Source organism: Pseudophryne corroboree, chromosome 6 (genome assembly GCF_028390025.1).
Source record: "Pseudophryne corroboree isolate aPseCor3 chromosome 6, aPseCor3.hap2, whole genome shotgun sequence".
NCBI lineage: Eukaryota > Metazoa > Chordata > Amphibia > Anura > Myobatrachidae > Pseudophryne > Pseudophryne corroboree.
The window spans coordinates 355,083,980-355,096,949 of NC_086449.1; the positions used below are offsets into that span (position 1 = coordinate 355,083,980).

Consider the following 12,970-nt stretch of genomic DNA (forward strand, 5'->3'; position numbering starts at 1 on the left):
CAGCCATCGATTGTCACTTACCATTTCAAAATAGATGGTGACCATCGATTGTTACCACAACGATTGCTATCCTCACTTTCTACCCAGCCCAGCACACTGCACACATGGCTGTGAGCTGCACTGGGGAAAGAGAGAGGTAACAGTAAGCATTCAGTCCTCTCTCTCCAGCGATCGTACCAGTCTTGCCACTCATTTCTCAGCATCCGACTGGATCCTTCACAGCGCCCCCTCCCTGTGTGGTGCGTGTGCCCGCTTTGCAGCCTCACACAACTCTCCGCATTGTCCATGCCCCCTTCCTTTACCATAGCCCGGTATAGCTGTCAGCGCCCCTGTATGCAGTGCTGTACATGGTGTAATCATAAAGCCGAATCAGGCACCATGCGTAGTCCTTATGCTCAGGTTTCTAGGTCTTAGTGTAGCGCCGGCAGTGATGTGCGGCCAGGGTAGGAAGGCAAAGCCTCACTTTTCATACTACAGTATACTCAAGTTTATACTATAAAAATTAGAATTAGAATATAGATCATCTTTGTATTATTGCAACTCTCTGATCTCTAGTACAGTAGTTCCATGTAAACTTGTAGAAATATAAGAGATACATTTTCACCTTACTATATACAGTGCAATTTGTTTATAATAACAGTCAAATGACAGTTATAAGAACTAAGGAAATTCTGATAACTGGGAAGATAGGTAGTGTTTACAGCAACTTTACATGTAACGTGTGAAGTCACACGGGTCGGGATACACGTGTTCAATCATCCCCCATTCCATCTCAGACAGGCAGGGAAAAATGTATTCACAATGTCATATCTTCCAACTGTCCCGATTTTCATGGGACAGTCACGTTTTTTGGGTCTGTCTCGCTGTCCTTCCTGTGGGCCGCAGTGTCCCGCGGTGGGGGAAGCAGATGGGAGGCACCCTATCACTCGCTGCTTTGCTTAGTTCATAGCAGAGCAGCAGTGAATAGACTATTCCAGTGAACCAGAGGGTCTGGGGGCATGGCCAGCAGCTCACAGAGCGCTGGCCAAGCCCCCTCTGTGGCGAAAATGGGAGGCGTGGCTCACGATAGCGCCATTCATATGAAGCCATGCCCACTTCTAAACATGCCATGCCCCTTTTTTCGGGGGGGGGGGGGGCAGCCAGCTTCGCCACGCAAGGGGTCCCGACTTCATACCTCCAGCTGTTGGGAGGTATGCAATGCAGATGCACATGCAGGGCCATAAGGAGGGTAGTTTGGGAGGCCGCACCAGGCAGGATGGCTTGGGGCAGTGATCAGTCCTACTCACCGGATGGCTGCTGTATGCCCTCCTCTGTGCCCTGGCTCCTGCATCTCCTACAGAGCTGTGCAAGGAGACATGGGAGCATCCTCCAAATGGTCCCGTCCTTCCTCCCAGGATTTGGGGCGCTTGTTAAGGCCAGCCATAGTGGAACACTGAGGGAGATGGGTGGTAGGGGAATTGGGGCTGGGGGGACTGCAGCATCACGGAGGGCATGGTTGCCAAGCTATGTATGGTGCTGTGTACATGCAAGGAAATGCACTGTAGTAACCAGTTAGGGTTATTTACTAAAGTGTGGGTTTTAAAAGTGGAGATTGTTGCCCATAGCAACCAGTCAGATTCTATATATTATCTTCTAAAGGTGCTAGATGAATGATAAGTAGAATCTGGTTGGTTGCTATGGGCAACATCTCAACTTCTAAAAACCTGCACCTACTAAACATACCCCTAAGTGCCTCCTACTTCCTCTTACACCCCATCCAGAGATTATATTAGGAGATCTCCAGTTTAATTAACTGACCGAACCATGGGCCAAATTTAAACCTGATTGCTGTTGTGCGAATTTGCAACGCGGCCGATTATCAAATGACTGCGCATGCGTATGGATCGTAATCCACACGCACAAGGCCAACTGCAAAAGAAATCAGCATCTTTTTTTATTGCTAGACGAATGCAGGTTGATTGACAGGAAGCAGCCGTTTGGGGGTTGTAATTGGCCGTTTTCTGGGGGTGTAAAAAAAACCAGCAGATATTCCCAAGCGTTTTCAGGGAGGGTGTGTGACGTCAGCTCCGGCCCCATCAGCCTAATTTTTTCGCACTGTAGGAGTAAGTCCTGGGTTACGCACAGACTGCACACACTGGAAAAAACATTAGATGGTTAGTGAGTTGTGAACGGATGTGAAGCTGCCCAGCGTTTGCAAAGCTTTTCGCACGCCGTATGCAGATTTTCACGGAGGCGGATTTTCACTCTGTCTGGGTGGCGACTATCTGATCGTAGACCTCTGAAAATTGCCAGAGGTGCGATCAGGTCTGAATTATGCCCCATGGCCCTCATTCCGAGTTGTTCGCTCGGTATTTTTCATCGCATCGCAATGAAAATCCGCTTAGTACGCATGCGCAATGTTCGCACTGCGACTGCGCCAAGTAACTTTGCTATGAAGAAAGTAATTTTACTCACGGCTTTTTCATCGCTCCGGCGATCGTAATGTGATTGACAGGAAATGGGTGTTACTGGGCGGAAGCACAGCGTTTTAGGGGCGTGTGGCTGAAAACGCTACCGTTTCCGGAAAAAACGCAGGAGTGGCCGGAGAAACGGTGGGAGTGCCTGGGCGAACGCTGGGTGTGTTTGTGACGTCAACCAGGAACGACAAGCACTGAACTGATCGCACAGGCAGAGTAAGTCTGAAGCTACTCTAAAACTGCTACGAGGTTTGTGATCGCAATATTGCGAATACATCGGTCGCACTTTTAAGAAGCTAAGATACACTCCCAGTAGGCGGCGGCTTAGCGTGTGTAACTCTGCTACATTCGCCTTGCGACCGATCAACTCGGAATGAGGGCCCATGTTCTTTACCTGACACTCTCGCTAAGATTTTTTCCTCAGTGAGCCTCGTTCACACTGTTATTAACACTTTCTTTATCATTTCTATTAAGCAATCTCAGTGCTTTTATAAGCCCAAGAAAGCAATCAAATTAAATGTTAACAAATACTATAAACTGTCAGAAGAGAAGGAGAATATTGCAAAGTCAGTGGCAACGGATGGACCAGTAGCAGTAAAATTTGACACAAGTCCAGAATTCTTCCTATATAATGGAGGTGAGCTTAAATAAGTAACCATAACATCATGTATATTTTTGCTCATTTTGTGTATGTAGTTATTGAAAATTATTTTCTTTATTTGCACTTTTACACTTATGAATATAATTTAATTCCAAACTCATGTAATATATATCCCCAAGATGGATTATATTGCCAGAGATACATTTACTGGTAGATTTTCTCTGTTAAAAAAACAAAACAAGAGCAATTAAAGAAAACAGTATGTGTATCTCATACAACAAAACCAATCTATAAATATTATGGACTGACAATCCATAAAGAACACAGCTTTTCACATATATTAGATTATTAGATATTATTACCATGCATATTCATTTGTAGCTGATTTGTTATCATTTGATTTATCTTGATGCAATGTATATTGGCCCTCATTCCGAGTTGTTCGCTCGGTATTTTTCATCGCATCGCAGTGAAAATCCGCTTAGTACGCATGCGCAATGTTCGCACTGCGACTGCGCCAAGTAACTTTACTATGAAGAAAGTATTTTTACTCACGGCTTTTTCTTCGCTCCGGCGATCGTAATGTGATTGACAGGAAATGGGTGTTACTGGGCGGATACACGGCGTTTCAGGGGCGTGTGGCTGAAAACGCTACCGTTTCCGGAAAAAACGCAGGAGTGGCCGGGGAAACGGTGGGAGTGCCTGGGCGAACGCTGGGTGTGTTTGTGACGACAACCAGGAACGACAAGCACTGAAATGATCGCACAGGCAGAGTAAGTCTGGAGCTACTCTGAAACTGCTAACTCGTTTGTAATCGCAATATTGCGCGTACGTCGGTCGCAATTTTAAGAAGCTAAGATTCACTCCCAGTAGGCGGCGGCTTAGCGTGTGTAACTCTGCTACATTCGCCTTGCGAGCGAACAACTCGGAATGAGGGCCATATTTGTTCTATGTTTGCTCTATGTGTTGCCATACAATGGGGGGAATTCAATTGATCACGAAAACTTTCCAGCAAAAAAATGGGACTGTACTGCGATTTATTGTTATCAAACAATTCCATGTGTTTTCGCGGCTGCGGAACCGGTCAGTTAGCTGGGATTTTTTCCTCCTGCCTCTGGGCAGATGAAAAAAAAAATCCATGATATTGCTGGCTATCTGGAATAATTGAATAAACTAGAGATGAGCGGGTTCGGTTTCTCTGAAACCGAACCCGCACGAACTTCATGTTTTTTTCACGGGTCCGAGCAGACTCGGATCCTCCCGCCTTGCTCGGTTAACCCGAGCGCGCCCGAACGTCATCATGACGCTGTCGGATTCTCGCGAGACTCGGATTCTATATAAGGAGCCGCGCGTCGCCGCCATTTTCACACGTGCATTGAGATTGATAGGGAGAGGACGTGGCTGGCGTCCTCTCCATTAGAAATTAGATTAGAAGAGAGAGAGAGATTGTGCAGAGTCAGACAGAGTTTACCACAGTGACCAGTGCAGTTGTTGTTAGTTAACTTTTATTTATTTTAATATAATATATCCGTTCTCTGCTATATCCGTTCTCTGCCTGAAAAAAAACGATACACAGCAGCAGCCAGTCACACAGTGTGACTCAGTCTGTGTGCACTCAGCTCAGCCCAGTGTGCTGCACATCAATGTATAAAAGGCAAAGCTTATAATAATTGTGGGGGAGACTGGGGAGCACTGCAGGTTGTTATAGCAGGAGCCCCCAGGAGTACATAATATTATATTAATTTAAAATTAAACAGTGCACACTTTTGCTGCAGGAGTGCCACTGCCAGTGTGACTAGTGGTGACCAGTGCCTGACCACCAGTATAGTAGTATATTGTTGTATGTATTGTATACTATCTCTTTATCAACCAGTCTATATTAGCAGCAGACACAGTACAGTGCGGTAGTTCACGGCTGTGGCTACCTCTGTGTCGGCAGTCGGAACTCGGCAGGCAGTCCGTCCATCCATAATTGTATTACAATATATACCACCTAACCGTGGTATTTTTTTTTCTTTCTTTATACCGTCGTCATAGTGTCATACTAGTTGTTACGAGTATACTACTATCTCTTTATCAACCAGTGTACAGTGCGGTAGTTCACGGCTGTGGCTACCTCTGTGTCGGCAGTCGGCAGGCAGTCCGTCCATCCATAATTGTATTATTATTATAATATATACCACCTAACCGTGGTTTTTTTTCCATTCTTTATACCGTCATAGTGTCATACTAGTTGTTACGAGTATACTACTATCTCTTTATCAACCAGTGTACAGTGCGGTAGTTCACGGCTGTGGCTACCTCTGTGTCGGCAGTCGGCAGGCAGTCCGTCCATCCATAATTGTATTATTATTATAATATATACCACCTAACCGTGGTTTTTTTTTCATTCTTTATACCGTCGTCATAGTGTCATACTAGTTGTTACGAGTATACTACTATCTCTTTATCAACCAGTGTACAGTGCGGTAGTTCACGGCTGTGGCTACCTCTGTGTCGGCAGTCGGCAGGCAGTCCGTCCATCCATAATTGTATTATTATTATAATATATACCACCTAACCGTGGGTTTTTTTTCATTCTTTATACCGTCGTCATAGTGTCATACTAGTTGTTACGAGTATACTACTATCTCTTTATCAACCAGTGTACAGTGCGGTAGTTCACGGCTGTGGCTACCTCTGTGTCGGCAGTCGGCAGGCAGTCCGTCCATCCATAATTGTATTATTATTATAATATATACCACCTAACCGTGGTTTTTTTTTCATTCTTTATACCGTCGTCATAGTGTCATACTAGTTGTTACGAGTATACTACTATCTCTTTATCAACCAGTGTACAGTGCGGTAGTTCACGGCTGTGGCTACCTCTGTGTCGGCAGTCGGCAGGCAGTCCGTCCATCCATAATTGTATTATTATTATAATATATACCACCTAACTGTGGTATTTTTTTTTCTTTCTTTATACCGTCGTCATAGTGTCATACTAGTTGTTACGAGTATACTACTATCTCTTTATCAACCAGTGTACAGTGCGGTAGTTCACGGCTGTGGCTACCTCTGTGTCGGCAGTCGGCAGGCAGTCCGTCCATCCATAATTGTATTATTATTATAATATATACCACCTAACCGTGGTTTTTTTTTCATTCTTTATACCGTCGTCATAGTGTCATACTAGTTGTTACGAGTATACTACTATCTCTTTATCAACCAGTGTACAGTGCGGTAGTTCACGGCTGTGGCTACCTCTGTGTCGGCAGTCGGCAGGCAGTCCGTCCATCCATAATTGTATTATTATTATAATATATACCACCTAACCGTGGTTTTTTTTTCATTCTTTATACCGTCGTCATAGTGTCATACTAGTTGTTACGAGTATACTACTATCTCTTTATCAACCAGTGTACAGTGCGGTAGTTCACGGCTGTGGCTACCTCTGTGTCGGCAGTCGGCAGGCAGTCCGTCCATCCATAATTGTATTATTATTATAATATATACCACCTAACCGTGGTTTTTTTATACCACCTAACCGTGGCAGTCCGTCCATAATTGTATACTAGTATCCAATCCATCCATCTCCATTGTTTACCTGAGGTGCCTTTTAGTTCTGCCTATAAAATATGGAGAACAAAAAAGTTGAGGTTCCAAAATTAGGGAAAGATCAAGATCCACTTCCACCTCGTGCTGAAGCTGCTGCCACTAGTCATGGCCGAGACGATGAAATGCCAGCAACGTCGTCTGCCAAGGCCGATGCCCAATGTCATAGTACAGAGCATGTCAAATCCAAAACACCAAATATCAGAAAAAAAAGGACTCCAAAACCTAAAATAAAATTGTCGGAGGAGAAGCGTAAACTTGCCAATATGCCATTTACCACACGGAGTGGCAAGGAACGGCTGAGGCCCTGGCCTATGTTCATGGCTAGTGGTTCAGCTTCACATGAGGATGGAAGCACTCAGCCTCTCGCTAGAAAACTGAAAAGACTCAAGCTGGCAAAAGCACCGCAAAGAACTGTGCGTTCTTTGAAATCCCAAATCCACAAGGAGAGTCCAATTGTGTCGTTTGCGATGCCTGACCTTCCCAACACTGGACGTGAAGAGCATGCGCCTTCCACTATTTGCATGCCCCCTGCAAGTGCTGGAAGGAGCACCCGCAGTCCAGTTCCTGATAGTCAGATTGAAGATGTCAGTGTTGAAGTACACCAGGATGAGGAGGATATGGGTGTTGCTGGCGCTGGGGAGGAAATTGACCAGGAGGATTCTGATGGTGAGGTGGTTTGTTTAAGTCAGGCACCCGGGGAGACACCTGTTGTCCGTGGGAGGAATATGGCCGTTGACATGCCAGGTGAAAATACCAAAAAAATCAGCTCTTCGGTGTGGAGGTATTTCACCAGAAATGCGGACAACAGGTGTCAAGCCGTGTGTTCCCTTTGTCAAGCTGTAATAAGTAGGGGTAAGGACGTTAACCACCTCGGAACATCCTCCCTTATACGTCACCTGCAGCGCATTCATAATAAGTCAGTGACAAGTTCAAAAACTTTGGGTGACAGCGGAAGCAGTCCACTGACCAGTAAATCCCTTCCTCTTGTAACCAAGCTCACGCAAACCACCCCACCAACTCCCTCAGTGTCAATTTCCTCCTTCCCCAGGAATGCCAATAGTCCTGCAGGCCATGTCACTGGCAAGTCTGACGAGTCCTCTCCTGCCTGGGATTCCTCCGATGCATCCTTGCGTGTAACGCCTACTGCTGCTGGCGCTGCTGTTGTTGCCGCTGGGAGTCGATGGTCATCCCAGAGGGGAAGTCGTAAGCCCACTTGTACTACTTCCAGTAAGCAATTGACTGTTCAACAGTCCTTTGCGAGGAAGATGAAATATCACAGCAGTCATCCTACTGCAAAGCGGATAACTGAGTCCTTGACAACTATGTTGGTGTTAGACGTGCGTCCGGTATCCGCCGTTAGTTCACAGGGAACTAGACAATTTATTGAGGCAGTGTGCCCCCGTTACCAAATACCATCTAGGTTCCACTTCTCTAGGCAGGCGATACCGAGAATGTACACGGACGTCAGAAAAAGACTCACCAGTGTCCTAAAAAATGCAGTTGTACCCAATGTCCACTTAACCACGGACATGTGGACAAGTGGAGCAGGGCAGGGTCAGGACTATATGACTGTGACAGCCCACTGGGTAGATGTATGGACTCCCGCCGCAAGAACAGCAGCGGCGGCACCAGTAGCAGCATCTCGCAAACGCCAACTCTTTCCTAGGCAGGCTACGCTTTGTATCACCGCTTTCCAGAATACGCACACAGCTGAAAACCTCTTACGGCAACTGAGGAAGATCATCGCGGAATGGCTTACCCCAATTGGACTCTCCTGTGGATTTGTGGCATCGGACAACGCCAGCAATATTGTGTGTGCATTAAATATGGGCAAATTCCAGCACGTCCCATGTTTTGCACATACCTTGAATTTGGTGGTGCAGAATTTTTTAAAAAACGACAGGGGCGTGCAAGAGATGCTGTCGGTGGCCAGAAAAATTGCGGGACACTTTCGGCGTACAGGCACCACGTACAGAAGACTGGAGCACCACCAAAAACTACTGAACCTGCCCTGCCATCATCTGAAGCAAGAAGTGGTAACGAGGTGGAATTCAACCCTCTATATGCTTCAGAGGTTGGAGGAGCAGCAAAAGGCCATTCAAGCCTATACAATTGAGCACGATATAGGAGATGGAATGCACCTGTCTCAAGTGCAGTGGAGAATGATTTCAACGTTGTGCAAGGTTCTGATGCCCTTTGAACTTGCCACACGTGAAGTCAGTTCAGACACTGCCAGCCTGAGTCAGGTCATTCCCCTCATCAGGCTTTTGCAGAAGAAGCTGGAGGCATTGAAGAAGGAGCTAACACGGAGCGATTCCGCTAGGCATGTGGGACTTGTGGATGCAGCCCTTAATTCGCTTAACAAGGATTCACGGGTGGTCAATCTGTTGAAATCAGAGCACTACATTTTGGCCACCGTGCTCGATCCTAGATTTAAAGCCTACCTTGGATCTCTCTTTCCGGCAGACACAGGTCTGCTGGGGTTGAAAGACCTGCTGGTGACAAAATTGTCAAGTCAAGCGGAACGCGACCTGTCAACATCTCCTCCTTCACATTCTCCCGCAACTGGGGGTGCGAGGAAAAGGCTCAGAATTCCGAGCCCACCCGCTGGCGGTGATGCAGGGCAGTCTGGAGCGACTGCTGATGCTGACATCTGGTCCGGACTGAAGGACCTGACAACGATTACGGACATGTCGTCTACTGTCACTGCATATGATTCTCTCAACATTGATAGAATGGTGGAGGATTATATGAGTGACCGCATCCAAGTAGGCACGTCACACAGTCCGTACTTATACTGGCAGGAAAAAGAGGCAATTTGGAGGCCCTTGCACAAACTGGCTTTATTCTACCTAAGTTGCCCTCCCACAAGTGTGTACTCCGAAAGAGTGTTTAGTGCCGCCGCTCACCTTGTCAGCAATCGGCGTACGAGGTTACATCCAGAAAATGTGGAGAAGATGATGTTCATTAAAATGAATTATAATCAATTCCTCCGCGGAGACATTGACCAGCAGCAATTGCCTCCACAAAGTACACAGGGAGCTGAGATGGTGGATTCCAGTGGGGACGAATTGATAATCTGTGAGGAGGGGGATGTACACGGTGATATATCGGAGGGTGAAGATGAGGTGGACATCTTGCCTCTGTAGAGCCAGTTTGTGCAAGGAGAGATTAATTGCTTCTTTTTTGGGGGGGGTCCAAACCAACCCGTCATATCAGTCACAGTCGTGTGGCAGACCCTGTCACTGAAATGATGGGTTGGTTAAAGTGTGCATGTCCTGTTTTGTTTATACAACATAAGGGTGGGTGGGAGGGCCCAAGGATAATTCCATCTTGCACCTCTTTTTTCTTTTCTTTTTCTTTGCATCATGTGCTGATTGGGGAGGGTTTTTTGGAAGGGACATCCTGCGTGACACTGCAGTGCCACTCCTAGATGGGCCCGGTGTTTGTGTCGGCCACTAGGGTCGCTAATCTTACTCACACAGCTACCTCATTGCGCCTCTTTTTTTCTTTGCGTCATGTGCTGTTTGGGGAGGGTTTTTTGGAAGGGACATCCTGCGTGACACTGCAGTGCCACTCCTAGATGTGCCCGGTGTTTGTGTCGGCCACTAGGGTCGCTAATCTTACTCACACAGTCAGCTACCTCATTGCGCCTCTTTTTTTCTTTGCGTCATGTGCTGTTTGGGGAGGGTTTTTTGGAAGGGCCATCCTGCGTGACACTGCAGTGCCACTCCTAGATGGGCCCGGTGTTTGTGTCGGCCACTAGGGTCGCTAATCTTACTCACACAGCTACCTCATTGCGCCTCTTTTTTTCTTTGCGTCATGTGCTGTTTGGGGAGGGTTTTTTGGAAGGGACATCCTGCGTGACACTGCAGTGCCACTCCTAGATGGGCCCGGTGTTTGTGTCGGCCACTAGGGTCGCTTATCTTTCTCACACAGCTACCTCATTGCGCCTCTTTTTTTCTTTGCGTCATGTGCTGTTTGGGGAGGGTTTTTTGGAAGGGACATCCTGCGTGACACTGCAGTGCCACTCCTAGATGGGCCCGGTGTTTGTGTCGGCCACTAGGGTCGCTTATCTTTCTCACACAGTCAGCTACCTCATTGCGCCTCTTTTTTTCTTTGCGTCATGTGCTGTTTGGGGAGGGTTTTTTGGAAGGGACATCCTGCGTGACACTGCAGTGCCACTCCTAGATGGGCCCGGTGTTTGTGTCGGCCACTAGGGTCGCTTATCTTTCTCACACAGTCAGCTACCTCATTGCGCCTCTTTTTTTCTTTGCGTCATGTGCTGTTTGGGGAGGGTTTTTTGGAAGGGCCATCCTGCGTGACACTGCAGTGCCACTCCTAGATGGGCCCGGTGTTTGTGTCGGCCACTAGGGTCGCTAATCTTACTCACACAGCTACCTCATTGCGCCTCTTTTTTTCTTTGCGTCATGTGCTGTTTGGGGAGGGTTTTTTGGAAGGGACATCCTGCGTGACACTGCAGTGCCACTCCTAGATGGGCCCGGTGTTTGTGTCGGCCACTAGGGTCGCTTATCTTTCTCACACAGCTACCTCATTGCGCCTCTTTTTTTCTTTGCGTCATGTGCTGTTTGGGGAGGGTTTTTTGGAAGGGACATCCTGCGTGACACTGCAGTGCCACTCCTAGATGGGCCCGGTGTTTGTGTCGGCCACTAGGGTCGCTTATCTTTCTCACACAGTCAGCTACCTCATTGCGCCTCTTTTTTTCTTTGCGTCATGTGCTGTTTGGGGAGGGTTTTTTGGAAGGGACATCCTGCGTGACACTGCAGTGCCACTCCTAGATGGGCCCGGTGTTTGTGTCGGCCACTAGGGTCGCTTATCTTTCTCACACAGTCAGCTACCTCATTGCGCCTCTTTTTTTCTTTGCGTCATGTGCTGTTTGGGGAGGGTTTTTTGGAAGGGACATCCTGCGTGACACTGCAGTGCCACTCCTAGATGGGCCCGGTGTTTGTGTCGGCCACTAGGGTCGCTAATCTTACTCACACAGCTACCTCATTGCGCCTCTTTTTTTCTTTGCGTCATGTGCTGTTTGGGGAGGGTTTTTTGGAAGGGACATCCTGCGTGACACTGCAGTGCCACTCCTAGATGGGCCCGGTGTTTGTGTCGGCCACTAGGGTCGCTTATCTTACTCACACAGCGACCTCGGTGCAAATTTTAGGACTAAAAATAATATTGTGAGGTGTGATGTGTTCAGAATAGGCTGAAAATGAGTGTAAATTATGTTTTTTGAGGTTAATAATACTTTGGGATCAAAATTACCCCCAAATTCTATGATTTAAGCTGTTTTTTAGGGTTTTTTGAAAAAAACACCCGAATCCAAAACACACCCGAATCCGACAAAAAAAATTCGGTGAGGTTTTGCCAAAACGCGGTCGAACCCAAAACACGGCCGCGGAACCGAACCCAAAACCAAAACACAAAACCCGAAAAATTTCCGGCGCTCATCTCTAGAATAAACCCCTAGAGATCAATTAGCTGGATTGCCCCCAATGTGACAATAAGGTTACAAATGATTTACTTATACCCCTTCCACACATAAACCGTGGCTTTAACCCGGCTTGGACACCAGACACTGAACACAGGTTGAAGCTGTTGTTTCAGTACTTACCCCCTTTCACACCTGGGTGACGGTCCCGGAATATTTCTAGGCCATCAGCGTTCACACCGGACAGGGGTCTTCCAGTAACCCGGGATTTCTGTCTCACTGTGGATGCTTACAGATTATGTAATCTTCATGCGCTACTGTGCTAGCCAATCACCTCCTTTTAGGCATGACCTGGGTCATCGTGACTCGGGTAATGCTTCTCAGACTGCCGGCGACCTGGTCGGTACCGGGAATTACCCTGGTAATGAGCAGGGTCACGGACCCACTACATCAGGTCGGATCTGTTCGCCCATTACCAAGACCCAGGTCAAACCGCAAGCCCTGCCAAAAACCAGGGTCAAAAGGGTATGTATGAAAGGGGTATTAGTATTAGAGAAATCAGTGGCTTGGGTTCTGAGAAAATACCAGATAGAAATAGTGGCATTCAGCAAGAAATCAAGGGAGCAGAACTTTGTGGGCTAGTACATTGCAGAATTTGTGGCCTTGGACATCTCTCTTATTTAACTTGCACCTCATAGCGGTTTAAGCAACAAAACATGTACTATTTTAGTATCATAATGCAGGGCCGGCGACAGGGGGGGTCAAAGGATTAGAGGGGCCCTAAGGATACTGCCTTAGTGCCCGGCAGGGATGTGAGCCATCTTGTCCAAATAGGGTGTGGCACAACCTCAGAGTGACAGGAGCCTCCCACAC

The 12,970-nt window shown here is 47.2% G+C and overlaps 1 protein-coding gene across 1 annotated transcript in view; it reads left to right on the forward strand.

The window, feature by feature from the left end:
- LOC134932298 (uncharacterized) overlaps positions 1-12,970 on the forward strand; it is a 91,041-nt gene that overhangs the window by 54,007 nt on the left and 24,064 nt on the right. Inside the window, exon 6 of the mRNA XM_063926605.1 lies at positions 2,931-3,093. Coding sequence (XP_063782675.1) covers positions 2,931-3,093 — 163 coding nt within the window. The remainder of the gene's footprint in view (positions 1-2,930; positions 3,094-12,970) is intronic.